Source organism: Neolamprologus multifasciatus, chromosome 11 (genome assembly GCF_963576455.1).
Source record: "Neolamprologus multifasciatus chromosome 11, fNeoMul1.2, whole genome shotgun sequence".
Taxonomy (NCBI): domain Eukaryota; kingdom Metazoa; phylum Chordata; class Actinopteri; order Cichliformes; family Cichlidae; genus Neolamprologus; species Neolamprologus multifasciatus.
Window position 1 is genome coordinate 2744305 of NC_140449.1, and position 27421 is coordinate 2771725.

The 27421-nt window shown below is 41.2% G+C and overlaps 1 protein-coding gene across 3 annotated transcripts; it reads right to left on the minus strand.

Moving 5' to 3' along the window:
• Positions 1–230: 230 nt before the first annotated feature.
• slc6a20 (solute carrier family 6 member 20) lies at positions 231–21410 on the minus strand. Of its 3 annotated transcripts, none has more exons than XM_085176706.1 (11): positions 20975–21260; positions 19491–19631; positions 18985–19076; positions 18645–18872; positions 16427–16537; positions 16085–16326; positions 13291–13459; positions 9217–9418; positions 6958–7117; positions 6656–6821; positions 231–2264 (listed from the first exon to the last, which is right to left on the minus strand). In XM_085176706.1, exons 1-11 carry the CDS (start codon positions 21096–21098, stop codon positions 2094–2096), a joined length of 1806 nt encoding a protein of 601 aa, XP_085032832.1. In that variant the 5' UTR covers positions 21099–21260; the 3' UTR covers positions 231–2093. The 3 variants fall into 3 exon arrangements, with proteins under 3 accessions (XP_085032832.1, XP_085032833.1, XP_085032834.1); XM_085176707.1 differs by lacking the exon at positions 20975–21260 and adding an exon at positions 20686–20956; XM_085176708.1 differs by lacking the exons at positions 231–2264; positions 6656–6821; positions 6958–7117 and adding an exon at positions 7269–8935 and having other exon boundaries at positions 9150–9418; positions 20975–21410.
• Positions 21411–27421: the final 6011 nt, after the last annotated feature.

Sequence of the window (27421 nt, forward strand, 5' to 3'; positions counted from 1 at the left end):
TTCGCCTGGCAGGGCGAAGGACACTGTCTCAGCTGAACTATGGACACGCACACACACACATATACTGATACTGATAAGCACTCACTGACGCATCACCCTCCCCACCCCGGATCCAACGCCACCTCCAACGCTTACCTCCCCTCTGAGGATGACATCGGGTCAGTTGGAGGCGCAGTCGAAGATTGCAGCGATCCCAGATCAGATGTACACACTGGAACTCTTTCCCATGTTGCTGTCTGTGTTTATTGTACTATGGTGTGTTGATATCTGTGCATTCCTGTATTATCCTTCTGTGTTACACATTTCCATGTTTTTTTCCTCGCTACCTAGCCTGACCTGTCTCCCCAATGTGATGTTTGTGTATTGTATGTACGGTCGGCAAGGTCTGTCATCTCGGTTGTGGGCAAAAGACCTGCAACTGACAAATAAAGGCTATCTCATCATCTCATCATCTTATATGAAATATGCATGAACATTTAGATCCAACAAGGTCAATAAAAACAAGACACAGGAACAGACATTTTCATGTAAGGTCAGGAGTTTATTATGGAATTTACATTTGACTCCTACAGTCAGTTATGATACTGCAAAATCTGAGTCCAAATGATTACAAACATCACTCCATTGATGTTTGTAATGGTTAAAGGTCAACTGGTTTTTATATAAGAAGCAGTTCAAGGTTTCAAACTCTGTATTTACAGAAGTACTGGGACAGAATCCATCAAGAAAAAAAGAGACGTCTGTCTTCTAAAAGACACACACGCACACAAATGTCTTACTTCTTTAATCAAAACCCCCCAAATAAATTTCAGATGAAGCTGAAAGACAACATGGTGACTTACAAGATGCTTTATGTCCAAGAAAACTAACAGTTCATCATTTATTTACTCACTGGCACTAAAAAGCAAAAATCACATTTTTGATTAGTCCAATTATTCGGTCATTCGATGACACATATCCAACAGTATATACACATTTGACTTATTTGAGAATCTACAAAGACATTTTTTTTTATTACAATTGTGTTTTGGCACAGCACTATTGGCTCATACAGGTATTTTGGTTCACAATGAGCTGCCAGCCCTTTTAAAATGAATAAAAAACTAGTTATCAAAAATCCTGTAGAAAGCAGATAATTTGTACACACATAATTCAGTGCCAGCTATAATTAGACGACAGAAAAACCCAATGACTGATATGTCATATTTACCTTAAAGAAAGAAAGAAAGGAAATCAGCCGATGTGGTTTGATACGTCTCAGCTGTTGTGCAGTCCAACAGTTCCAGCTCGAGTCTTGAATCAAGTGTCATTTTTGGTAGTGATACAAAAATGCCTCTTTGCTCAAAAATACTTAAAAACAGGAAGTAGAACCTTTGTAATGAGATTGTTGTCACAGGCTCTAATCTAGCATGTGTGTGAGAATTTAACCAATCACTATTCTTATTAGACAGAAACAGGCGAGTCCACTATAGTGCGATGTTATAGTGCGATGTTATAGTGTGATAGGACAGGACTTCCTTTTTTGATACCTACGATATTTTAGTGCTCACTTCTGTGCACTACTGCTTTAAAGCATGTTTACAGTGTGTAAGATGGGGAAAAAAATGATTAAAACAATACATTTAAAACTCGTAGTAGCTTATGTACATACATTCATAGTACCGTACTACTATTTAGAAAAATAACGACAAACAAATTCCAACTATATTTAAACATCTGACAGTCAGACAAACTACATCTGATAATGTGAGCAATAATGTTCCACAGTTGAGATTTAGAGGATATTCTTCTGAACGTTTAGACTTGAGTACTGACAGACGTCTGACTTTAATAGTGAGAGAAACAACAGATTCAAAGGAAATATGGAGAGTATTCTGAACAAAGAACGCCTGAGTTTGATGGCGCCTAAGCTGTTACTACGGCAACACTGGGACGACGTCGTTTTTGCAGACAAACAGTCCAAAAGGGCCGTCGCTAAGGTGAAACTCAAATCAAACACCACACACTCTGTATTAGGTAAGAACTACTGTACTCCTGCTGCTCAGCTGAAGTGCAGATATGGAGAGGTCCAGGAAGCAGGACAGGTTTGGTCCCTACACTGATACCGTACTCACAGCAGATGGAGGATTTTCATAGGCTCGATCTTTCCTCTTCCTGCAGAAGGCATACAGAGCTGTGAGGGGAACACAGCTGACTGACGACACCAGCAGCAGCGCGATGAAGACCTGACCAAAGACGGGGTACTCCGTCACTACTGATGCACCCTGGGAAGCCACACATACAGTTCACCATTAGCAGAAACTTTTGCTATCAACTCACAATATTTACTTTGCTTTCTGATTGTGACGGCATCAGTCTGTAGAGCAGTGCAGCTGCAAACATATACAGATCCTAATCTTGGTAAGGACTCAGAACTATGTGAAAGGTAGGGGTGGGGAAAAAATGGATACTGTGTAGCATGGTGATATTTTGTTTGCTAACTAGTTCATGCATTTATTACTTCCAGGCTAGACTACTGCAATTCATTATTATCAGGATGTCCAAAAAACTCACTGAAAAGCCTTCAGTTAATCCAAAATGCTGCAGCAAGAGTACTGACAGGGACTAGAAAGAGAGAGCATATTTCTCCTGTTTTGGCTTCCCTTCATTGGCTTCCTGTTAAATCCAGAATTGAATTCAAAATCCTGCTCCTCACATACAAGGTCTTAAATAATCAGGCCCCATCTTATCTTAATGACCTTGTAGTACCATATCACCCTATTAGAGCACTTCGCTCTCGCTCTGCAGGCCTACTTGTTGTTCCTAGAGTATTTAAAAGTAGAATGGGAGGGCAGAGCCTTCAGTTTTCAGGCCCCTCTTCTGTGGAACCAGCTTCCAGTTTGGATTCAGGAGACAGACACTATCTCTACTTTTAAGATTAGGCTTCAAACCTTCCTTTTTGCTAAAGCATATAGTTAGGGCTGGACCAGGTGACCCTGAATCCTCCCTTAGTTATGCTGCAATAGATGTAGGCTGCCGGGGGATTCCCATGATGCATTGAGTTTTTCCTTTCCAGTCACCTTTCTCACTCACTATGTGTTAACAGACCTCTCTGTATTGAATCGTATCTGTTATTAATCTCTGTCTCTCTTCCACAGCATGTCTTTATCCTGTCTTCCTTCTCTCACCCCAACCAAGTCACAGCAGATGGCCCGCCCCTCCCTGAGCCGGGTTCTGCCGGAGGTTTCTTCCTGTTAAAAGGGAGTTTTTCCTTCCCACTGTCGCCAAAGTGCTTGCTCATAGGGGGTCATATGATTGTTGGGCTTTTCTCTGTATCTATGAAGCGCCTTGAGGCGACATTTGTTGTGATTTGGCGCTATATAAATAAAATTGAATTGAATTGAATTGAATTGAATTAATAATGTATGGATACAGGGACAGCAGAAATCGATATTTTGTTACAAAAAGGTTTTTGTGCTCTGACTTCAGAGCATGTTGATCCTTTTTCTGAGCAAGAATCCTGACATTCCTTCACTGTCCAAATGTGTTTAACTTGTTTTTGGCAGCAATAAACATGACAGTTTACTTATTTTAATTTAAGACATGTTTTATTTTAATTAAGTTTAAAACTTTTTTATTTAATGTAAAATTATATTTTGTTTTCATTTACTTTCAAATTCTTCAGTTGCTGAAGGGGCTGCATAGTTTTCATAAACTGCATAGTTCAGAATAGCTATAATTGTACCAGATGGTTGTTCAGTTAAGTTGGACTAGACTGTAATACAAACCGTTCAGTTTGTCAACAATCAAACTGAAATGAGAGAAAGACTGAGTGTGAGACTTTGATATTAGAGAAAATGAATATTGATAAAGTTTACCTTTACGTACAGAATCTGAATATCGCAAAAATATTTTTAAAAATTGCAATAATATCATATCGTGCGTTAAGTATTGTGATAATATCGTATCGTGGGATGTAGGGTGATTCCCACCTCTAGTGAAAGGTATGGCTAAATAAAAATGTCATCACTAACATTGTGTCAGAAGGGTGTTTTTCCTGTTTCTGATTCATTTAATTATACTTTTTTGACTGCTAATTTTCAGTTTGATCTCTGTGTACATGGATGGTATCAAACTTCCTTCCCTATATCAAAATATCTCCGTGCTTCCAAGAATTCTGTCTGATTAGGATTTTGGTGAATGATAGATTTGCTTCAGTCTGAGGAGCATCAACAACTCTTCAGAAAGTTTAGCAAATCTCGTTTTTCTGTACCACGATAAACTCAAGATCAGTCTTTGATCTTGAGTTCTAAATAGTCATAATATTTTTGAGAAATTCCAGCCGGGCTTCAAAACCTACCACAGCACACACACACAAAAAGCACTAAAAATTGTTAATAACATTTTATTAATCACCGATTCAGGTGACTCCGCTGTGCTCCTGCTTCTAGATTTAACTGCAGCCTTTGATACCGTTGACCACAGTAATCTGATCCTGCGATTGGAGCAAGGTTGTGATATTAAAGGTATGCCTTTGGAATGGTTTAGGTCCTACCTCTCCGAGAGGATTATTTTACGTCCTCCACAGCTCCATTTACTTTTATGCCCCAGATTAATTAGCTATACGCTGGTGTCAGTCCAGTCTGGCACGGCTTCAACTCGTACACAACGCTGCAGCCAGCCTCTTGACCCGTGTAAGGAGACAACATATCACCGCGGCGCTTGCCTCTCTTCATCTGTCAGGGGTTGCTGAGTGGAGGCGAGGAAGTGACCCAAACGCAGGACTCGTGGATAGTTAGGTGAAGGTTGATGTTTATTGCGATGGAGTGAACAAACAGAACAGAGGTAGGAAATGGCTGGCTGGCTGGACGACTGAATGAATGAATGAAGGACTGACTGACGGACGGACTGACTGAACAAACGACAACGTAACATCAATGACACGACAAAGAACGAGTAGAAACAGAAGACTTAAATACACAGACTGATGAGGATGATAATGAGAGACCGGTGAGTACACAGCTGAACATAATCTGGCTAATGGCACGAGACGAGCTGACACAGGAACAAACAGGAAGTGAAACAGGCAGTGGCAAAATAAACTGAACATGAACAAAACTGAAAGCACTGGGTCGATGACCCAGGAACCCTGACATCATCGGTGCGTTTTAGGATTAAATTTTAAAATCTTTTGACTTATAAAGTGCTAAATGGCCAAGCAACAAACTATTTGTCTGACCTTTTGCAGCTTTGCACGCCCTCTAGAGCCTGAAGATTGTCTTGTAAAACAAAGGAGGGCCTAACAAAAAGAAGTTTGGGAACCACTGCTATACTGCATGAGAGTTACCAATTTTTTTATTCAAATTTTCCCACCTGTTTGATGATGTTAATGTTATTGTTTCATTGTTACGTTGTACAGCACTTTGGTCAACTCTTTTTTGTTATTAAATGTGCTTTATAAATAAATAAATGAAATGACAGATACTTGTTCTTCATTGAACATCCCCAAACTGTTGCCACAAAGTTGGGATCATAAAATTGTCCAAACTGTCTCGGTATGCTGAAACATTAATGGAATTTTGCAGGAACTAAGGGGCTGAGCCCAGCTCCTGGGAAACACCCCCACACCATAAACTGCCCCACCCAGACATTACACAGTACCTTTCTCCTAGCAACCACCAAAACAGACTGGTCCATTGGATTGCCAGACATTCAGCAAACTTTGAGATCACTGCTTCAGACACTTTGCACTTGGATGCAGCTGCTCGGCCGTGGAAATAATAATAATGGATTGCATTTATATAGCGCTTTTCAGGACCCCTCAAAGCACTTTACAATACCACTATTCATTCACTCTCACATTCACACACTGGTGGAGGCTACAGTTGTAGCCACAGCTGCCCTGGGGCAGACTGACAGAAGCGAGGCTGCCATATCGCGCCATCGGCCCCTCTGACCATCACCAGTAGGCGGTAGGTGAAGTGTCTTGCCCAAGGACACAACGACCGAGACTGTCCGAGCCTTCCAATTACAAGACGAGCTCCCAACTCTTGAGCCACGATCGCCCAAATGGAAACTCCTTCCATTAATCTCTCTGTGCAATGTTCTTGAGTTAGTCTGAAGGTTATGGGATATCTGGAGGTCTGTAGAGATTGACTTTGCAGAAAGATGGCAGCCTTTGCACCTCAGCTCCCATTCCCAGTCGCACAAACAGTTCACTGTGGAATACTTCACACTGGAATTCATGGAGCTCCTGACAGCGATTCATTCTTGCTCATGAAGCAACAAATCTTGATCTTGAGCACAGTTTGGGTAAAAAAAACTATTACATGTTAATCCTTGTTGGATGGCAGACGGACTTTGGTCCTTTGGCTGGATGAGCTAATGAAAAAAACATTTCCTTTACTTTTGCTTCTTGAGTTGTTGAGCTATTTGGAAGTCGTCGATTCACAGCATCATTTAAATCTAAACTATCCTATTTAATAGTGCACTACGCCAACTTTTTTACCATTTTCCACCAGACTTTTCCACTCATTTCCTTTTTGGAGTGCACGGTATCACAGGAGACTTTGTTAAACACGACCTAACCCAAACCTTCAATAATGATAATCCATACTGTCTGTTGAGGAGAAAGAAAAAATGTCTACACATTGGGAATATTGAAACCAGAACTCACCAGCTCTTTATTCCATGCTTGGTAAGTGGGTGCCCCTCCTTGGATGTAGTTAATGATGAAAAATATAAAGAGGGCAATAAGGAGCAAGGGACTGGTTACTGCCCACATGATTTTCCAGTACCAGTTGGGACGATGACCAAGCATGTCTTCTATGTCTTTTTCAAACCTAAAGAGAGTAGAAAACATGTTCGTATCGATTATTGAATTTTACAGTAGAGTAGTAGTACATTATTTATAGCCAGAACAAAAAGGTTTTAATCTACAGTAACAAATGTGGAAACAATCACAATGACAGCACATACCTCTTAATTCCATAGATGTAACTAACAGCTACGACCTCAATGAGGACGATGAACAGCAAAGAGAAAGTGGCTGCGTAGTCGTTGAATATGATAAACCAGTAATTCCCTGAGGTGGTGGTGAAGCCCAGGCCCAGCAGCAGGCAAAACACACACACCAAACCTGCAAGAAAAGCTCACACCTCAGTCACTGGTGCACCAAACTACAACACCAGTCACAATGAGCTGCTTTACATGGAAGAGGATTAGGGCCACAGGGGGGGAAAGGGGGCACGTCCTTTTTTCACTTCTTTTCAAGAATTCTGATAAAAAAGTCAGAATTCTGGATTTAACCGGAAGCCAAAACAGGAGAAATCTGCTCTCTCTTTCTAGTCCCTGTCAGGACTCTTGCTGCAGCATTTTGGATTAGCTGAAGGCTTTTCAGGGAGTTTTTAGGACTTCCTGATAATAATGAATTACAGTCGTCCAGCCTGGAAGTAATAAATGCATGAACTAGTTTTTCAGCGTCACTCTGAGACAGGATATTTCTAACTTTAGAGATGTTGCACAAATGGCAGAAAGCGGTCCTACATATTGGTTTAATATGCACACTGAAGGACACATCCTGGTCAGGTGGCTGCAGCCTGGCCCTGTACCAGGAGCTGCTGCTGAACACGGTGTTCCCAGAACGATTCGTGGAGGAGCTCCTGGCAACAGCGGAGTGGGTCTGCAGTCACTGGCAGGCAAGCCTTGAGGTTGCCATGACTGTTTAGCCAGTGGCAGGAGGTTGGCTGGTCCTGGCCCCAGAGGGCCCCAGTAGTCCCAGCACCGCCATTCTTCTCCAATAATGTTTTCTTCTGTTGTGTCTCGGCATCTCGCTATGGAACGGACTGGCCCGGGTTCAGTAAGTTAATGGGGCAGTGCGCAGTGGTGCATTCACAGCTGGTAGAGGCATGCGGTGTCTCTGCTGGGGTCATCCGACACTGATTCTGGGGGACGTAGCAGGGCCTTCACAGGAGATCATGTTGGTTCCAATAGATTTTCCACCGCAGCAGTGTCATAATAACACCCTACACTCAACCTTTGACCAAGTCATGAAAACTGATGGTCAAACAGTGTGCCCTGATGTAACAGTAACACACTTTGTGTTCATTGGAGACAGATTGTGTCGAGTGACTGAGACACCAGAAGAACACAACCAGTTTCAAGTGTTGAAAAGCTGGTGGAAAAAACAAACACAAATGGCTGTAACGAGCCACCCGAAAAATCATTTCGGCTGCTCACATAATAATAATAATGGATCTATATAGCACTTTTCAAGGCTTCATTCATTCACACACTGGTGGAGGCAGCTACAGTTGTAGCCACAGCTGCCCTGGGGCAGACTGACAGAAGCGAGGCTGCCATATTGCGCCATCGGCCCCTCTGGCCAACACCAGTAGGCAGTAGGTGAAGTGTCTTGCCCAAGGACACAACGACCAGGACAGAGAGCCCGGGGATCGAACCAGCGACCTTCCGGTTACAGATGCACTTCCCAACCCCCTGAACCACGGTCGCCCATGGGATATGATAAAACTCTGGAATCGAATCAGGGCCTGATTCTATTGGCCGAGCATCTGGGATGATGTGCAGCGATGGGGAGTGTCAGCTGGATAACCTTTGCGCCCGTTACCAATTATGAAGGTCCCGTTTGGTTATTGCAGCTAAATGTGTAGTGTAAATGCATAAATGCTCTGTATAGCCCTGTCTCCTTAGTTAGATCAGCTGTGTTCCTCCTGTGGTTTGTGCCCTCGTGCATATTTACGTCTGCGTCTCCCACCGTCCTCTTCCTCCGAGCTGTGTGTTACTCCCTGTGTTTAGTTTAGTTTAGTATTTCTGGCATCCCAGCAATGAAGCTGTGTGTCTGTGTTTGTCTGCTTCACACACCAACTATTATAAAGTCTGTTCTGAACACTCAAAGCTCTTTTTACTAAAAGCCAAATTCTCACACAGCGTAAAGCTCCTGGTATTCCCAGATATCTGCCTGCTCAGAATGGTAGGACCATAAAGAATCACTTTGATAATATCTGCACTTCCTGTCGTAGGAAGTAGGAGCATCACAAGTACTTTGAATTCTATTTAACTTTGTGCACTCAGCTGAAAACTAGTTTTATAAGCTGCAATAAACATAAATGCTGATCTTTACCACAGTCAGTGTGTTTGTAACCCAACCAGACAGACAGGAAAAGTGTGGTTCAGTGAGAATACAAAGACCTTCTCCACCAACATCAGTACGGATCTTACCACTGAACAACTCGTTGCTCATGCGGGACATAATCTTGAAATCACGTAACGGGGTGATGATGGCTGTAACGTTTCCCAACATGCTGCCCATTCCTAACAGCAGGAGCATGAAGAAGTACAGTACAGACCACAGCTGGGGCAGAGGCATGTTCTTAATGGCCTCACTGTACACTATGAAGGCCAGGCCTGTCCCCTCTACTGCCTGAAACAAAAATAACGGGAGTTTATAGTTGAAATAGAAACTGAATTCAGTGTCAGTGTTTTACATTCATATGTCAAATAAAATGACTTCAAAATGTCTCTTTATGAAGTATTATTCATACAGACACGCTTCACAGAGATCATTCTTATAAAATACCTATAAATGGATGCACATGCCTTATCTCAATAATTATAATTACAGTAAAGAGGTTTCATGTCTGTGAAAATGCAGACGATGTATCATACAGATGGGGAACATATTTCCTGCAGAAATATTATGCACAGTTTTAAAAAAATACAGTGTACTGAGGTGTTTTTAAAGTTTTTGGTAATATAGTAAATATTTTTAACCTGAATAAGTAATAATATTTTACAATTCAGCCAGGGTGGAGTGTAAATATGTACCAACCCAGTATCATAGCGAAATGTGTAAAAACCGTGTCCACTTCACACTTTGCCTCTCTAAAACGTGAGAGAGACAAACATGCATGAGTTGCATTACTGCATGCAGAAATTGCATTACCAGCAGGGGGAGAAAATATATTTAAAGCCACAAAATCGTAACGTACAAAGTACATCGCAGGCTCCCAGCATCGTCACGATTAAGCGGCTAATATGGATATACATGCGAATGTGTTAATATTGTTTAAACGCTTTCTTGTGATTATTTTCATGTTGGCTGGAAATCAGATATTTCCCTCTGCTGGTCCTGCAGCTTATTGCAACTTAATGCAACGTGTAGATTTTACGTTTTGGAGGCAAAGCGTGAAATGGGCACTGTGGGTCGGGGTGTTTGATATCGGGTTGCACAGACAGGCAGCACAAGTTTTAGTCATTAGCTACAGGTTTTTAATTAAATGGGCTACACAAAAAACCACTGTGTGTTGTAACAGGAACAGGAAGTGATATAATACCACAGAGAGACTAAGTCTACAATAACACATTTGTGGTTTAAGCAGTCAAATTGAGTTGAGTTGTTTGGTGTTGTTGGTTGGATGGACGGATGATTAAAGAAGCAACACATACTGACAGTTAACAAACAGGGGCCTCAGGAGCATGTTATTATTATTATTATTATTATTATTATTATTATTATTATTTTGATCAGCTTGGTCACTGCTGTTGGATGGCATTCAAACCTTCAACCAGGATCTGTCAGTGTGGTCGTGCTGGCATGAACAGCAGCTCCTGTCCTGGGTCTCTGACATTGTTTAGAGTTTATTTTGGATTCATGATTCTTTCCTCTACATTCAGAAGATGATTGAAGTTCAAACTTCGTATGGTTTAGTCTTGAGTTTAGTTATTTTAGTGTCTCTGGGTTCATCTGTCTTTCGTGGTCTCTTGTTTGATATTATTAGGTTCCTTCTGTGTCCCGCCTCTGTTTTCTCCTCTCAGCGTCTCCTGTGAAAGTCAGTCTCGTCTCCGTGTTTATTTACCCATCTATTTCATGTCTCTGTGTCTGTCTCTCTCCCTCAGCTCAGTCATGTCTCTGTCTGGTCTGTGTTCTGTCTATGTTTCCTCTCTTGTCTTGTTTCATCCTTTGTCTCTCCAGCAGGGGCGATTTTAGCCCAGTTTTGGAGGTGCTTCAGCACTGTATTGTATCTGTATTGTATTATACACACACTTTAGAAGTGAATCTCTGTCCAAAAAATGCACACAGTTTACTTTTTACTCACTATGAGCATCATTCATCATTTTTCCCCAGTAATTAAGGTTAGGATATGTATTTTTTTTTATTCCAATCCATTCTTCTTTGACAGCATTTAAGTAACCTTGATCAGATTTGATGGTTTTGTTACAGACTTTTCAAAAAAGTGTTTTGCTATTCTTTCAGAAATGTGGGATTAAATTGTGTTGAAATGTACAAAACAGTGATGTCATGTTTTGTGACGAGGACCCAGGCACAGAGTGACTTGATGAATTTAAGAAACTTATGATTTAATAAAGAAATTTGCAGACTTGCACAGAGATGGTAAAATTATGATGACTGATAATGGAGATGAAGACAACAGACGATGAGGACAGGGAGGAACAGGGGTTTAAATGCACCAAGGAGGCAGTCAGAGAGAACTCGGGACAACTGGAGGCATTTAGGGATGCAGGGACTGACAGAGACGGGGAAGAAGTCTCATCGTGATGAGTAAAGTGATCCTAGAATCGCCCCTGCTCTCCAGTCTGTCATGTATCTGTTTATTCCTGGTCCCAGTGTCTAGTTCACGTCTTAGTCTGGGTCTCAGTGTGTGTTACTTCCCATCTTATTTGTCCCTATGTCCTTATTTGTACTTATGTCTGTCTCTTTGTTCAGTTTTAGTTCCATCTCCCTAATTATGTCGTGTGTCTTTAAGTCTCCAGTCACATCGCTGTCATACATCCCCTCATGCTGTGTGCTCTATTTTTGCATTTCTCCCTAAAGGCCGTGTAAAGAGCTGAAAATAGCTGTCTGTTAAAACACGGCATTGAAAACAAACCGAGAAAAACTGCCAAACCTGAAGTTTTTTGTTTGTTTATGTTTGTATTTGTTAACCTGTCATTTAAACGTTCTTGTTGGACTGTGGCAGTTTCAGGTATTAAAATGCTATTCCACATCTGGACACTAGAGGGTGCATAGTGTTTTTGTAGTTTAGTTAGTACCTCGCAACAACAAATTTTATTTGATTTAATTTGAACTCCAAAGTGAAGGAGGAGATCATTGAGGATCAGCGCATTGAGGTAAACAAAACAGTCAGATAAGTCAAACTTTCCTCAGCTCATTCTTCTTGCTTCCTCCATTTCCCTACCACTGATTCATTAATGTTGAATCCTCTCCATCTATTCCCATGTTGTTGCAGTATATTAATGACTAACCTCGTATTGTTATTGGCTGTAGCTCAGGTGGCAGAGCAGGTCAGCCTATGGTTCGATCCCAGGCTGCATGCCAAATATCCTTGGGCAAGATACTAACCCCATGATTGCCTACTGGTGGTGGTTAGAGGGCCGTTTACAGCAGTTTGGTCCGTTTACTGCATCCTGCCATACGACTGTATTTGTCCCTAACCATCAAGAACCTTCATGTTAACTTTTATCGATTGGAAAAAAGTTAGCGTTCATCCTTTTAATAAATTCTGTTTTCATGGATGCCTGGATGTTAAACGTAATTGTTACACCTGGTAAAACAGCAACACTGATCATTTTATTAAAGATGAAAGAATTTAGACAGTTTTTAACTCTTAGTGTTCGTTTGACTTTGGGACCTGAAGCCGACGGAGTTTAGGACCCAGATTACACCATGAGGCTCCTGACTACGGTAGCCGTAACGCTCCAACAATCCATGAAGCGCTGCGGCTTCATAGCTTAGCAAAGTCATACCAAAACATTTTTGACAGATTTTTGAGCGCCATGTATCACATAAAATCGGTTTGAGGTCAGTAAGCACAACCAGAATTCATACATAAGGCGCGCTGTCGATTTTTGAGAAGATTAAATTTTACGTGCGCCTTATAGTGTGGAAAATACGGTAGTGGTTACCCTCAAAACAGAAAGGGCTGATTAGATTGTCAGAAAACATCTAAAAAGCGTGCACTGTTCTTGGACAGACAAAAGGAACAGCTCATGATCTTAAGTTTTTTAAAATTGCAGTGGTATGTGCATGTCAATCACATCTTCACTGTTTTATTTCAAATATACTGGGGTAGTGTACAGAGGCCAAATGACAGAAATTGTGTCATGGTCCAGAAGCGTATGGACCTAACTGTACGATCGGACTCTGGGTAACAAACGTTGATCATTTATTGTTTCTCTTTTTCTTCCCGATTTAAATAACTTCCAACTTTCCATTATTTTATAACTGAATAGTGTTTCCTGTGTGGTTACTGTATGTAGATGAGTGTAACTCACTGTGTCTAGTTCGTTTTCCAGGTTGCACTCTCCCTCTCTTACTTTGTCAGCAATTTGGGCAAACTGCTCTGGATATGTTGCGTTCAGCTTCTCAATCCACTCGAGAACGCTGTCCATGCTGATGGCGTCTTCTGCTAGATCGAAGGTATTTAGCAGCAGAATGCGCATTCTGAAAACGAAGAAAAGGGAGCACAAATTAACCCCGACCTTCAACCTTCACAGGCCATTTTGCAACCTGTTGAACTTAGACGTATTTCACAAAGTGTTTCCTTTATTAGACTGGGAACTGATGTGATACTGAACTAAATTTACAGTCCACTTATGTTTGTGGGGCAGATGAGAGACAGTTTTAACTGTTTTTGTTCTTAGTTGTTTCAAGTGCAAAAAACAACCATTTCGTTCTTACTGTTTTGTATTACTTTTGTAAAATCATTGCATTTATTCACTTCATGTTTTGCTGCCAACCACTGGCAGGTGTAGTGAATGACACTTATGAAATACAATGTTCTGTTGGGTTTTGGCATTCATGTGGATGGTACTTTGACCCCTACCACATACCAGCCCCCCACCCCACCACTAACCCCCAACTACTATCAACTCCAATCCCCCCCATCCACCCAACCCCCCACCACACCAACCACACATATTTGTTCAGAGTTGTTACGTCTTGTTATTAAGTGATCTAACACTGGACACGTTCTGTATGCCAGATTCAAGGTCCAAAGTCCTATTGTGCAAAAGAAAGAACATTTCTGTGTTTTTCATTTCAGTGATAAAGCAAAGCAACATGCTATGTTAAAGTACCACATTACTCAACTGACAGAGAAATGCACACGGCCTGTTTTCAGAATACAGTGACAGACTATTCTCTCGATGAACATGGTGTCAGCTGTTATCACAACATACAGCTTCATTTCAATGTAATCTTTATTGGAGAAGTGCAAAATGTACACTGGTGTCGTCATTTTCAGATACGTTTTGTTGAGCTTGTCTGTAACTTTGTTAATAATGTAACAGAATCAAAACCATACTCTTTCCTCATCCTCACCGGGTAGTTTTTGTTCTTATGCTTATGCCTTATAAGCCTTATGCTAACGTCTAAAACTAAACATAACCAAGTAGTTTCGGTTCATCAACCTAACCAAACAATGACTAAACCGCAGTTTTACAATGGTCCCAAACAACTGGTCCAGGCATTACTCGAGCGTCCTGGTTGAACGATTGATGTGTTTGTACCACCTCACCTTGATCCTAAAGAAGACTTTTTAAAAATGGTTTCCATGTAAAAGCACTAATACGTGTCATTGTAGAAGCACTTGCATGAAGATGTTTAGATGACAGCAATAAACACTGTTCATTTGGAGCCCTTGCTGCTCTTCCATAAGCTTGTGATCTCACAACTTTGCAGCCACTGGTCTCAGACATTGCCCTAGCATGGCCAACCAGGACCCACTCTCCATCCCTGAGCAGCTGCATCACCGACTGCTGTTAACTTCTTGCTAGAGTCGCTTTAGCTAACTAACGCTAAAATGTCTCAGCGACAAACAAAACTCACCAAATGTTCAGTTGTTGGCTGCGAGCGCAAACACAGACGTCTTCACGCACTCCCGGCATCTGAGGAACTGAAGACCCAGTGGATTACTTTTATTTTGATGCAATGTCCCCACAACAATAGGAAAATCCATTGTGTTTGGCTAATGGCTAATGTGGCTAATGTTACCCAGTTAATGCCCACAGGCCAGAGCTATGTTTAAACTGTAGTCTAGGGTCCAAGTGAAAAAACAAACCAAACAGATTTATATGTATCTCTACGCTCACGTATACTGTTTGTTTTGGTTTATTTCATTTATTTCATCAAAGTCAGTCAGATTTAAGACTTCTATGACGTATTTAAAACCACTCTGAATGAAAAGAAAACCCAAGAAAAACAAAACTAAAACCTCAAATGCTTCCGGGTTTGGGGCACCAGCTGTTTTGATTTTTTTTATAACCTTAAAACAAACTCGTCCTTGGTATTATCTCCAACAAGCTAATGTAATGTGCACGGCTAGTCCTAAAAACTGATGTAGACGGCCTTGTTTGACCTCCATACAAATGCGTTTGCAGTTTCATGGTCCGGGAATGCTGAATTATGCTGAATTTAAAACTTTTCCTGCTCAAGACATAAATGTTGCTGACCCTACTGTGCTGATGTGGATAGTACTGATATGGGATTAGCTTGGTGAATGGTTTAAAAATAATAGCTGACACACGTTATTTTCACAAATATCATAACAGAAAAAAAATCCCCATGTCTTATTTTCTCTAAGATGAGAAAAAAGATTTATTCAAGATATTTTGATGCCAATTATGGCCAATAGTTTACTCACTCTGCCTTAAATATTGTCGTTTGCAGCTTGTATTGTTAACCAGAAGTCATTTACAAGTCATTTTCCATGCCAGTGTTTTACACTGTTACAATCCTGATCTTATAATTGTAACATCATATCACGACATGCAAATTTGGCTGTTTTGACATATAAAATACTGGTTCAAAGATAAAGTTTGTGGTATTTTTTATGTTACTCAGTTGGATTTGAGGCCACAAAGAGTCTCTTTAAAAATGAGCTAGTATAACAGCATGTTACAAAGCATGTGTGATATTCTGATTTTTGGAAATTGAAGTACACATGCCTGGATTTGTAATAACTTGTTGAACCGTATAATATATCACGCCTATAGGGACACACCTGTAAATTTACAGGCATGCTTGCATGTGTAGCGGGAACCCTGCATTAGCACAAAACATACATACCTGTCCAGGCAGTTCTCGTAGTTGAGAGTAGCCTTGAAGCCATAGATGGCGAAGGTGACGATGCTGGCAAAGATAGAGGTTCCACTGTTGATAAGTGAGACAACGATGGCCTGGTTCTGAAAGTTGTTGTTGTGCTGGTTGTAGCTAGCAAAGGCTATTAGTGAGCCAAAACCCAAACCGAGGGAGAAAAAGATCTGAGTGGCTGCATTGATCCACGCTCTAGGATTGGCAAGTTCAGCCATCTAAAAGCAGACAAATGTACATACACATAAAAGATAAACCACTCTAAGTATGAAACCTGAAGAGCCTTATCTGCGTAGCACATTTCCCAGACACTCTTACCTTGGGTGTGAACATGTATTTGAGGCCATTGATGGCACCATGAAGAGTCACACCCCGAATCAAGTAGATAAACAGGACCAGATAAGGAAATGTAGCTGTGAAGTACACCACCTGTAGAAGCCAACCAGCACAATCATAGAAAAGGTCAAATGTGTAAGTGTGATGATGGAATGTTAATGAATTTTATCATAACTTGGTAACTTTGTGTTACAGTATTTTTTTAGTTAGGCACTAGGGTCTGCTGGTTTAAAAAATATTTGTAAATTACATTCACCAAATCCTCCATTAGGTACACATTGCTGCTAATGGGGTATACCCCATATGCTGTGTGGTATAGAAGACTTGTTAATATTGCTCAGAGATTTTGGTGGATATTGACAAAACATCACACAGTTGCTGCTGTTGGTCCATATCTAGGAACATCTCCACTTCCACCACACCGCAAAGAACTGTGCTAGATTCATATTAAGTACAGTGAACTGGGAGAACTAATTACTCATAACCATCTCACAGATGGAACATTCTGTACAGCCACTTTTTATACTACTGTTAATAAACTTAAAACAGTTAACTGTTACAGTTATTTAAAAATCCATCATTTGACCCATCAGTCTTAGCCAATTATAGGCCAATCTCCAACCTTCCTTTTATCTCAAAAAAATCTTAAAAGAGTGATTTTAAAAGACAAATGGTTTATTTGAAGAGTTTCAGTCAGGTTTCAGAGCTCATCGCAGCACAGAAACAGCTTTAGTGAAGGTTACAAATGATCTTCTTATGGCCTCTGACAGTGGACTCATCTAATGTTACTGTGCTGCAGTGGTTTGTATCATATCTATCTAATAGACTCCAGTTTGTGCATGTAAATGGAAAGTCCTCTTCACACACTGAGGTTAATTATGGAGTTCCACAGGGTTCAGTGCTAGGACCAGTTCTGTTTACATTATACATGCTTCCCTTAGGCAGCATCATTAGAAGACATAGCATAAATTTACACTGCTATGCAGATGACACCCAGCTCTATCTGTCCATGAAGCCAGATAACACACACCAATGAGTTAAACTGCAGGAATGTCTTAAAGACATAAAGACCTGGATGGCCGCTAACTTTCTGCTTCTTAATTCAGATAAAACTGAGGTTATTGTACTCGGCCCGGAAAATCTTAGAAATATGGTATCTAACCAGATTCTTACTCTGGATGGCATTACCTTGGCCTCCAGTAACGCTGCGAGGAACCTTGGAGTCATTTTGGACCAGGACATGTCCTTCAACGCACATATTAAACAAATATGTAGGACTGCCTTGAGTGGTTTTCAGCTTTGTGCACCTTGTTTTTGGTTTTGTGTTGATATGACTTTTTTAAAAAAAAGATATATGTCCTCATTAGGTTTGGGAATTTTGTCATTCTGTGGGTCTGCAGCCTAAGATTTATACTGTTAATTATAAGAGTATTTAAAAGTAGAATGGGAGGGAGAGCCTTCAGTTTTCAGGCCCCTCTTCTGTGGAACCAGCTTCCAGTTTGGATTCAGGAGACAGACACTATCTCTACTTTTAAGATTAGGCTTAAAACCTTCCTTTTTGCTAAAGCATATAGTTAGGGCTGGACCAGGTGACCCTGAATCCTCCCTTAGTTATGCTGCAATAGATGTAGGCTGCCGGGGGATTCCCATGATGCATTGAGTTTTTCCTTTCCAGTCACCTTTCTCACTCACTATGTATTAACAGACCTCTCTGTATTGAATCGTATCTGTTATTAATCTCTGTCTCTCTTCCACAGCATGTCTTTATCCTGTCTTCCTTCTCTCACCCCAACCGGTCGCAGCAGATGGCCGCCCCTCCCTGAGCCTGGTTCTGCCGGAGGTTTCTTCCTGTTAAAAGGGAGTTTTTCCTTCCCACTGTTGCCAAAGTGCTGCTCATAGGGGGTCATATGATTGTTGGGCTTTTCTCTGTATCTATGAAGCGCCTTGAGGCGACATTTGTTGTGATTTGGCGCTATATAAATAAAATTGAATTGAAATTGAATTGAACTTGTTATATTGTATAAAGCACTGTGAGTGCTCAGGCAGAGTTGAAAAGCAGTATATAAGAACTGGTTTGTTTACATTTAATTATGTGACAATGCATTTCGGGATATGTTACTTGGCATCAAAATTTATGAAGTGGCATTTTCATGATGGCGATTGTTGTGCTCATATCACACAAACTGATGAGTCTCCTTACCTTTCCTGTTGACTTTACTCCTCGCACAATGAACAGGTAGGTTATTGCCCAGGCAAGCATGAGACACAGTGCCTGTCCTGTATGAATGCCTCCATTCTCTTCAATAGAAGAAGAGATGTTCAGTGTTTCCCTGTAGAAGAAATATTGGGTGGGTGTGGCCACCTCACACTCCTCTGTAGGTCCCGTTCGGTTTGAATTTATGGGGCATACTGCCCAGGGCAGGACTGACTGCAATTGACATAAACATGAAGAGCAGCAGAGATGTGTTACATCCAAATGAGCTACAACAATGTAGCATGTGTTTGAAAAAACTGCAGTAGTTTGAAAATTAGCAGCTCACTTGAAATGAATGAAAGAGGTACCAGAAACTCCATGCATTGATGACGTTGTAATAGAGACAGAGATACACGGATGTCACAACGCTAGCAAGCCCTAAAACAGAGAAGAACAGCAAATCAAATCACCAATCTCACATTGACACTTGTTACTATACCTGCTGTACTATTGTAGGGTACCTGCATATAAAGCGCCTTGAGGCAACTGTTATTGTAATTTGGCGCTATATAAATGAAATGAAATCAAATTGTCTACATAAAATTAAACTGTTCATTTGAAAGATTAAAACCTAAACAAAGTCCAGGTGTTTTTCATTCACAGCACTCTACGTTCTGTCTGTAGCTCCATTGCACAGACTCCTTTTTAGCTTCTTCTAATGCAACATTTAAACTGCTTACTGTTTGAGAAAGGCTCTCACTGATACTCCTTTATAACACCTCTAGTTTTCCAAAAGTGTAGCTAAAAGTGTGCAGTAAATGCATTGTGACTTCATTTTAATCAGGCACTTACCCAATCCTCCCAAATACGGGCTTATCGAAGTCCATGCCCTGATGCTACCTAAACGCATCTTCTGACCAATGGCGAGCTCCATGTAGAATAAGGGCAACCCCTCCAAAAGCAACATGATGAGATACGGGATTAAGAACCCCCCTGAAAGCATGAAGGGTGAATACAGTACAGGTGTTATACAGTGGACAAATTTGCTATATAAACATCACCACAATTCTAAATAATTATAAAAATATGCAACCATAGCATTTTAAGAATCCCATGAGTGTAAACCAGAAGCGCACTTTCTAAGCTGATAGGAGCCATATTAACCCTTGGATGCACAATCTACCAATACCTACCTACACTCTTCCACAAGTGGGGTCAAAAATGACCCCAAATAAAATCAATGCATTTTGCTATAAACTTGGTTTCCACTCGTTTCCCCTGTCTGTGTCCTCACCTGATACTCTTGTGACCTTCAGGTGTTTTGCATAAGTGGCTGAGGACAAGCATTACAGTGTGCCAACAAACCCCTGACCCAACTGGCACCAGTCCCCCTACTTGGCAGAAGACCATCTATCTGTGCTTGGCTATGGTCAACCTTGTATGTGTGAAACATCTTTTCACGTTGTTCCTTCTGCAACTCACAGTGTGCTGAGTTTCTAATTACACTCACAAAGGTGATTTGTTGTCAAGACAAAAAGTGTTATGGTGTCGGTCGACACAGTCCTGTCGTACGTATTAGTACGCTGAAAAATTCCACATCCACACAGTAAATGAAGGGTGACGCACAGAGTCCGATTCTGGCAGTCAGAGAGAAACATCGGGACAAACACCCCCGGCACAAAGTGCCATATGTTGGAAACATTTCCAGGGAAGAAGCGAAAACATTTTTCTTTTTTAAATGTCTGAATGCTTGCGCTGCGTTTATTTTACACAAGTTCGTCTTTAAATTGCGCACTCTCATCACTTAAACGGAGTCTGTTTAAACAAACCGACTTCGAAACCCTTCTGATTATTATTATTTGCTTTTCGCTCCAAACGCTTAATGACCGTCATCTACTTTTATTATTGTTTTCAGCAGTGAGACAGCTGACAATAGTCCGATACGGATTCCACAGGAAATTTACCACGAGAACGCCCCGCCCCCTTTGATAAAATCTTAATCAACAACTCTTCACACCAATTAAAGAATATTAAGTTACTTACTTACAATTCAATCAATGGTATTGAGACAATTATAAACGGACGTTTACAGGACACATGGCTGTAGTAACTGTCGTTAACAGCTGAGCTGAGTAAAAACCGTTATGTACAACATCACTGCTTTCCACTGAATCTTTGAAGAGAGAGAGAGAGTGTGTTGAGAGTTTTCATTTCAAATCAAATACACTCTGTGCGGATCAAACATAATCTCCGCAAACCTGGTAACCTCCCTCCGCACTCAGAGGCACAAGAAAGTGCTGCTCATGACTCAGTGTAAGAGGGTCACACGGACTTACCTCCACCGTGTAACTGACAGAGGTATGGAAACCGCCACACGTTTCCCAGTCCGACTGCATATGATACACACGCCAGCACAAACTGCATGGGGCTGTCCCAGTTGGGTCTTGCATCTTTTTCCATGACTCGGTCCTGTAGCCTCAGTGAGAAATAGTGTCCGCTGTGTGGGTGAAGCTGTGCTCAACCTGAGCCTGGTTTATAAGCCCTCTGCGACTGTAGCGAAGGCGGAGCCAAAAGCTTCTGTCATTCAAAGTGTTAGTAAAGGGGGTGAGGCATGGAAAATAACCCAGGTGGATGTTTCATTTGATACATACTGCAGAGAGAGGGGCAAAGAAAAAACAAAGTCCTTAAGAAGCACAATACTAGTAAGACTGAATAAATGTGTGTGAATGAGAGGGAGAGAGGTGTAACAGCAAAGCTGCAAGTCAGTGTTGGGGAGTAACGGAATACATGTACCGCCGTTACGTATTTAAAATACAAAATATGAGTAACTGTATTCCGTTACAGTTACCGTTTAAAAAGGTGGTATTTAGAATACAGTTACTTTGTTGAAATAAATGGATTACACGGCGGTACTTCCCTGTTTCATATTGTGGCGGGTCAGGACTGTTTGGGTTTTGTTTGACAGCTACGTTCTGTTGTTCCAGGCGGCAGCGTTACGGTTGCCATGGTTACAGGGTTGTTTCCTGGGTGAGAGAGGCCTTTTTGTTGTTGTTGTGCTAAGCTAACAGGCAGAATGCTACAGGTATAGCTCTAAAGAATGTAGCATCATGGGCAGTGTAGTCCGTGCTGCAGGGAGAATGGACTGCCATACACGTTATGTGTCTGTGAGCGAGGGAGGGAGAAAAAGGAAAAGTACGAGCTGTCATCGAGCAGAAACGGGAGCTGGAAGCATGTAAATATAATAATAACCACTGCAGCCAAGAAGAGAGCCTGACGAGCCCAGCTGTAAGTAAGCTATTAAGACTCGACTGTACACCGTGTTCGTGTTTTCCTCTGAAACAATAAGTTCTGTTGGAGCAGCCTTTCAACGCCTCTCTCTGTCTCTGCTAGCAAAGTTGACCCAGACAACAAAGTAAAGCTAGTTTTCAGCTACGAGCCGACAAGAACCCACCGTATTAGCCAGAGGTCCCTTTACTACGGTTCGGAGCCGCGGACCTTCAGTAACAGTAATAAATCACAGCAATAGTACATTCATGTAGTTGTAAACAGCATGATAATATATTAAGTAATCCAAAGTATTCAGAATACGTTACTCTCATTGAGTAACGTAACGGAATACGTTACAGAATACATTTTGGGGCATGTAATCTGTATTCTGTAATGGAATACATTTTAAAAGTAACCTTCCCAACACTGGCTGCAAGTACAGCCAGTGAAACCAGATGAGTACCTGGGGTCAACCATTCAAAACAACTGACAGAGGCCAAGAGAGGTGAAGAAGAGAGTGCAGGCAGAGTGGAGTGAGTGTCAGGGGTGATTTATGACTGGGCAAGATAAGATAAGATAAGATAAAACTTTATTAATCCCTCGGGTGGGTTCCTCTGGGAAATTCGGCTTTAAGTTACAGAAGTTATAGAGTTACAGAATATTATATATATACATACACATATATATATAAATACAGAGACATATATAAATAAAATATATGAAGAAATAGAATAAATAGGAATAAAAATAAAAATACAAGTGAATTGCACATTTCAAGTATTGAGGTCTATTGCACCGTTGACTATTAACAAAAAGTATTGCACAAAAAGTATTGCACAGTGAAGAGGCACTACAGCTTAGTTGTCCCCCCCCTCCTTTGTCCTCCTGCTCCCCCTCCCTCTCCCCTCCAGAGAGCAGTTAAACAGTCTGATGGCGTGTGGGACAAAGGAGTTTTTAAGTCTGTTGGTTCTTGTCTTTGGGAGAAGCAACCTGTCACTGAACAGACTCTTCTGGTTGTTAATGGCTGTGTGCAGAGGATGCCCAGCATTGTCCATAATGTCCAGCAGTTTCTTTAGTGTCCTTTTCTCTGCCACTGACACCAGAGTGTCCAGCTTCATGCCGACCACAGAGCCAGCCTTCCTGATCAGTTTTTCCAGCCTGGATGAGACCTTCTTTGCTGTGCTGCTCCCCCAGCACACCACAGCATAGAAAAGTACTCCAGCAACCACTGACTGGTAAAACATCCTGGTTAGCAGGTCTACAAGATGCTGGATTGAAGATGGTGGCGCTAACAACCAACCAACAAAAAAGTAGGAGGCAGAGCTGGAAGTGACCAGAGTGGGCTACAAATGAGAACATTAGCTCAGGTTGAGTGATTTGGAGGCAATATTAGAGAGTTAAGGTTGAAATGGTTCGGACATGTGCAGAGAAGGCAGAGTGGATGTAATGAACAAAGAATGATGAAGACAGCGATGCCAGGTAGGAAGGCGGGAAAAGACCTCAGAGGAGGTTCATGGATGTAGTTAAGGAGCACATGCAGAGGGTTGGTGTGACTAAAGAGGATGAAACAGGCAGATGGCAGGGGTCTCAAACTTGAATGAGCCACTGCTGGCGCTGTCATCTCATTGGAGGGCTACTTTAGTGTTTTATATGAAAAAACAAGCAAGAAAACACCCACAAATATTTCCAAAAATGTAGCATTTAGTGTGTTTTTTAAAATTTCAAATATTGTTTAACAAGACAAAACTGCCAATGTGAACACGCTTTTTTCTCACTTGTAACTAACTGAAGCCTTTCATTGAACTACCAAATAAACACACTGGTGCTCTGTGGTCACACACGTTCAATTCAATTCAATTTTATTTATATAGCGCCAAATCACAACAAAAGTCGCCTCAAGGCGCTTCATAGATACAGAGAAAAACCCAACAATCATATGACCCCCTATGAGCAGCACTTTGGCGACAGTGAGAAGGAAAAACTCCCTTTTAACAGGAAGAAACCTCCGGCAGAACCAGGCTCAGGGAGGGGCGGGGCCATCTGCTGCGACACGTGGCAGCACTTCTGCTATCAGTGTGTTTAACAAAATCAAAATGCAGACATTAGTGTACACGTGAGATTTTGACTCGCTCACTGAACTAACAGCCAATCCCTCAGCATGTTTGTGCTCTCTGCTCACGCTGCCTTCATATGAAATCACTTATTTTAACATTGCACTCAACAACAAACAAATCCTCCCTAACAAAAAAAGTCACTTCACTGCCCAAACTGCATTTCTTCACATCAATATACAGGCTGCAAGTAGGAGTGACGTGGGCTGCAACTGGTCCCCGGGCCGCGGGTTTGAGACCCCTGCCCTACGGTGTCCCCTAAAGGGAGCAGCTGAGGGAAGGAGAAGGACTCCCACATGATGTCCTTTGTAGCACACATCACGCAGAGTTCCTTTGTTGAGGGGGTACAGTGTCTGCAGCCTGCTATGATGAAATGAGCTGGATATGAGAAGTGAAAATGTTTGTTCACCAGTCAGACTGTTTCTGGTCTTACCTGTGGACACTGAGTGAACGATCACAAATATACGTGGTAAGGCCGTACAGATAGATGGCTGGGAGGGGCTCAGATCAGAGGTACTGCTCCTCCACAGCAGAGTGTTAAGATCATCAAACAACAGACTGGGCTCTCCTTCAGCTCCTGTGCAGAGCTGATTGTTGAATATGTGCAGACAGCAGCATGTTTCTGTCTCCTGACCACCGTAAGGACAGCAACACCAAATTACACAAATGCTTGCACTCAGTATCTCCTCATTAACAAACTTTTAACTGAAGATGAATCATTGAGGAATGAAGATGTTCTCACAGTATTCTTCACTCACTGACTGCCTGTAGTTTCTGATATCTCCGTTTGCTCCTAACACAGCTGCTGTCCACACAATAAAAGAAACAGGATTAAAACAGCAAAGCCCAATGTGCTAAAACCAACTGTGGACATAATTATATACGTTTCTACAGGACTGAGGGAGTTATCAGTAAAGACTGTGACTCCTGCTTGATCCCTGCAATGAGTTTCAGTCTTTCTGGGGCTTCTGAACTGACGTCTCTCAGTGGGTCAACAGAACGTCTGCCATGGGACAGCTGTGATGAAAGAAAGCGAGGACATTTCTCCAAAACCAAGACCCAAGATACCCAGCTTGGTCCTGATGCTCTCCCTCTGCAGGGTGAATGTTGATAATAATGTGGACTCTGGATCCTGTTATGAAATGAACAGAAAAAAATGACACAAATTTCAGCTGATTGCACTGCTGAGTACACAGCAAATCCAGCATGTCCAAATTAACACTGTCAGATTTGATTTCAACACTTTTAAAGTGTCTATATGGGTCCACACCAGAGAGTGTTAATTTAACTCTTTTTGGAGAGTTGGTACGTTAACTCTGATTTAGTGTTAAACACCAAATCTGTCTGGAGTTGATAATTTAACACTTGGTGTTAAGAGTTTATATATTAACTCTCAAAGAGTATTTTAGTTTAACTACATAAGAGTTATCTTCTAATTAATTCTAAAAAGCGGGAATTTTACTGTTCTGAACTTCTAGAAATTTCTTTTGGAAATAAACATTTACTAAAAAGACGCACTGGTTTTTGAAAAACATTTATTCTGAACTGTGCACCACAATTTCAAAACATTTTCTGAAAGATGTAACAGTGTACATGTTCTCACTTTCATTAGAATTTTGTTTATCAAAAGGTCTGACATAGGTGAGCTGGTAAATGCAGATAACAGCATTCTCATCACTTATTTCAATAAATACAAAATACAAAATGCATGTCCTTCATTCATCACTTTGTGGAACTTCAACGCACTTCTGCTCTCCCCCATATTCCATCTTCACAAGCATATCCTATGTGGAGATTGAATAAAAATTAGTTGACACTAATTAATGCCACAAATCAATTGCAGCACAGTAAAAAAAAAGGAATCCTTTTTGAGCGATTACTTGTGTAAAGTATTTCCCCAAAAGACAAGGACACAGGCAACAGGTAATACTGAACTAAATGTAAAACCTCAACCTTTTTCATTTTTACCTAAACCGTGTGCACAAAACTCTGGAGGATCTAAATGCTAACGTAGAACTCAGTCGGGACTCGGGACATCTGCTACTGCTGTTTGCTCGTTTTTTTTATGGGAGATCGTTTTCAGGCTTCAAGTAGCACCATTATATCAACATTTACATTCTAGACATTGTTTTAGGTGTATTTGACCAAAGGTTTGACTGAAAATTCACATGCAAGCTTTTTTTCAAGGCTGTGGTATTTGTCCGCAAACAATACCTTTTCACCTTTCATTTTTAACACTCGATTTTAACTACTATCATTTTACACCTCAGAGTTACATTAAAAGAATGTGACTCTACTTAGAGTAAAATTAACTCTAAGACTACTAACACCAAAACATTTAACACTTTTGAATTTGCTGTGTACACTCGGCCAGAAACGGACAATCAGTTTCTGGCTGCAGCTCGTCAGTCCGGTGGACCACCTGACTCATACAGGCTCCTCCACACAGTCCTCATTCATAAAGTGCTTTACAGACCCCGAACATTATGGCTAACTGGGGGATTTCCCCATTTTAGTGCAGTGGACAGAAAACTCATTGTCACAGCCAAAGTAACTCCCACTGACTGATTTTTAGTTGTATTGTCTTTATATTCCCGTGAGTTATTAGTTCTGTTATGAGTTAGACTTCCAGTAGTATTGACCACAACCAACAAACCTGATGACACACACACACACACACACACACACACACACACACACACACACACACACACACACACAGAAGAGCTCAGGATGGATGCTTTGTAGTAAAGTTACTGAAGTTATATTAAAATCTACAGATGAGCTGTTAACTTAGTTTGACATGATTTGTAAATCAGGCAGCTAACTGAAGGTAGCCTTCCACTTTCTATCACAGTGATGAGTCTAAGGGGGGCATGAGGTTTAGAAAACCAGATTTCTATCAAGGCTTTTGTAAATTGTTAGCCGGAGTACCCACGCAAACACAGGGAGAACATGCAAACTCCACACAAGGAGCACCCACGTAGTGGAACTGAAGGACCTTCTTGTTGTGAGGCAACAGTGCTGATCATTGTGCCACTGAGCAAAGCCTGTAAACACATGTAACATTCTGTAAAAATACTGATACATTTGTAAGAATCTGAAGCAAACTTTTGTTCATTTAGTATTCTGCAGAATTTTGAGGTGAAAAATTCATTTAATGTTTTGGAATAAGGCTGCAACACAACAAACTGTGATGTGGAGTGAAAACCTTCAGGATGCCAGACAATACATGTACACAGTCAGCTGATGTGAAGACTAATAGATACAAGGAAATTGTTACTATTTTCAGCAAAGAACAGCTATGAAGATACAGAAAGAGTCTGTGTCCCAGGAACAATCGGCAGATACCACTGCTGTGAGAGTTTTGAGACATTTTTAAATTAAAAGAAAGATAAACAGACA

What these genes read in the sequence shown, in the direction of transcription:
- slc6a20 (XM_085176706.1), bottom strand. Translation starts at nt 21,098, where the DNA reads ATGGAAAAAGATGCAAGACCCAACTGGGACAGCCCCATGCAGTTTGTG. An exon ending in TACGAGAACTGCCTGGACAG is followed by an intron (nt 13,460 to 16,084) that starts GTATGTATGTTT and finishes CTTCGTTTTCAG; the next exon opens with AATGCGCATTCTGCTGCTAA. An exon ending in TGGAAAACGAACTAGACACA is followed by an intron (nt 9,419 to 13,290) that starts GTGAGTTACACT and finishes TTTTTGTTTCAG; the next exon opens with GCAGTAGAGGGGACAGGCCT.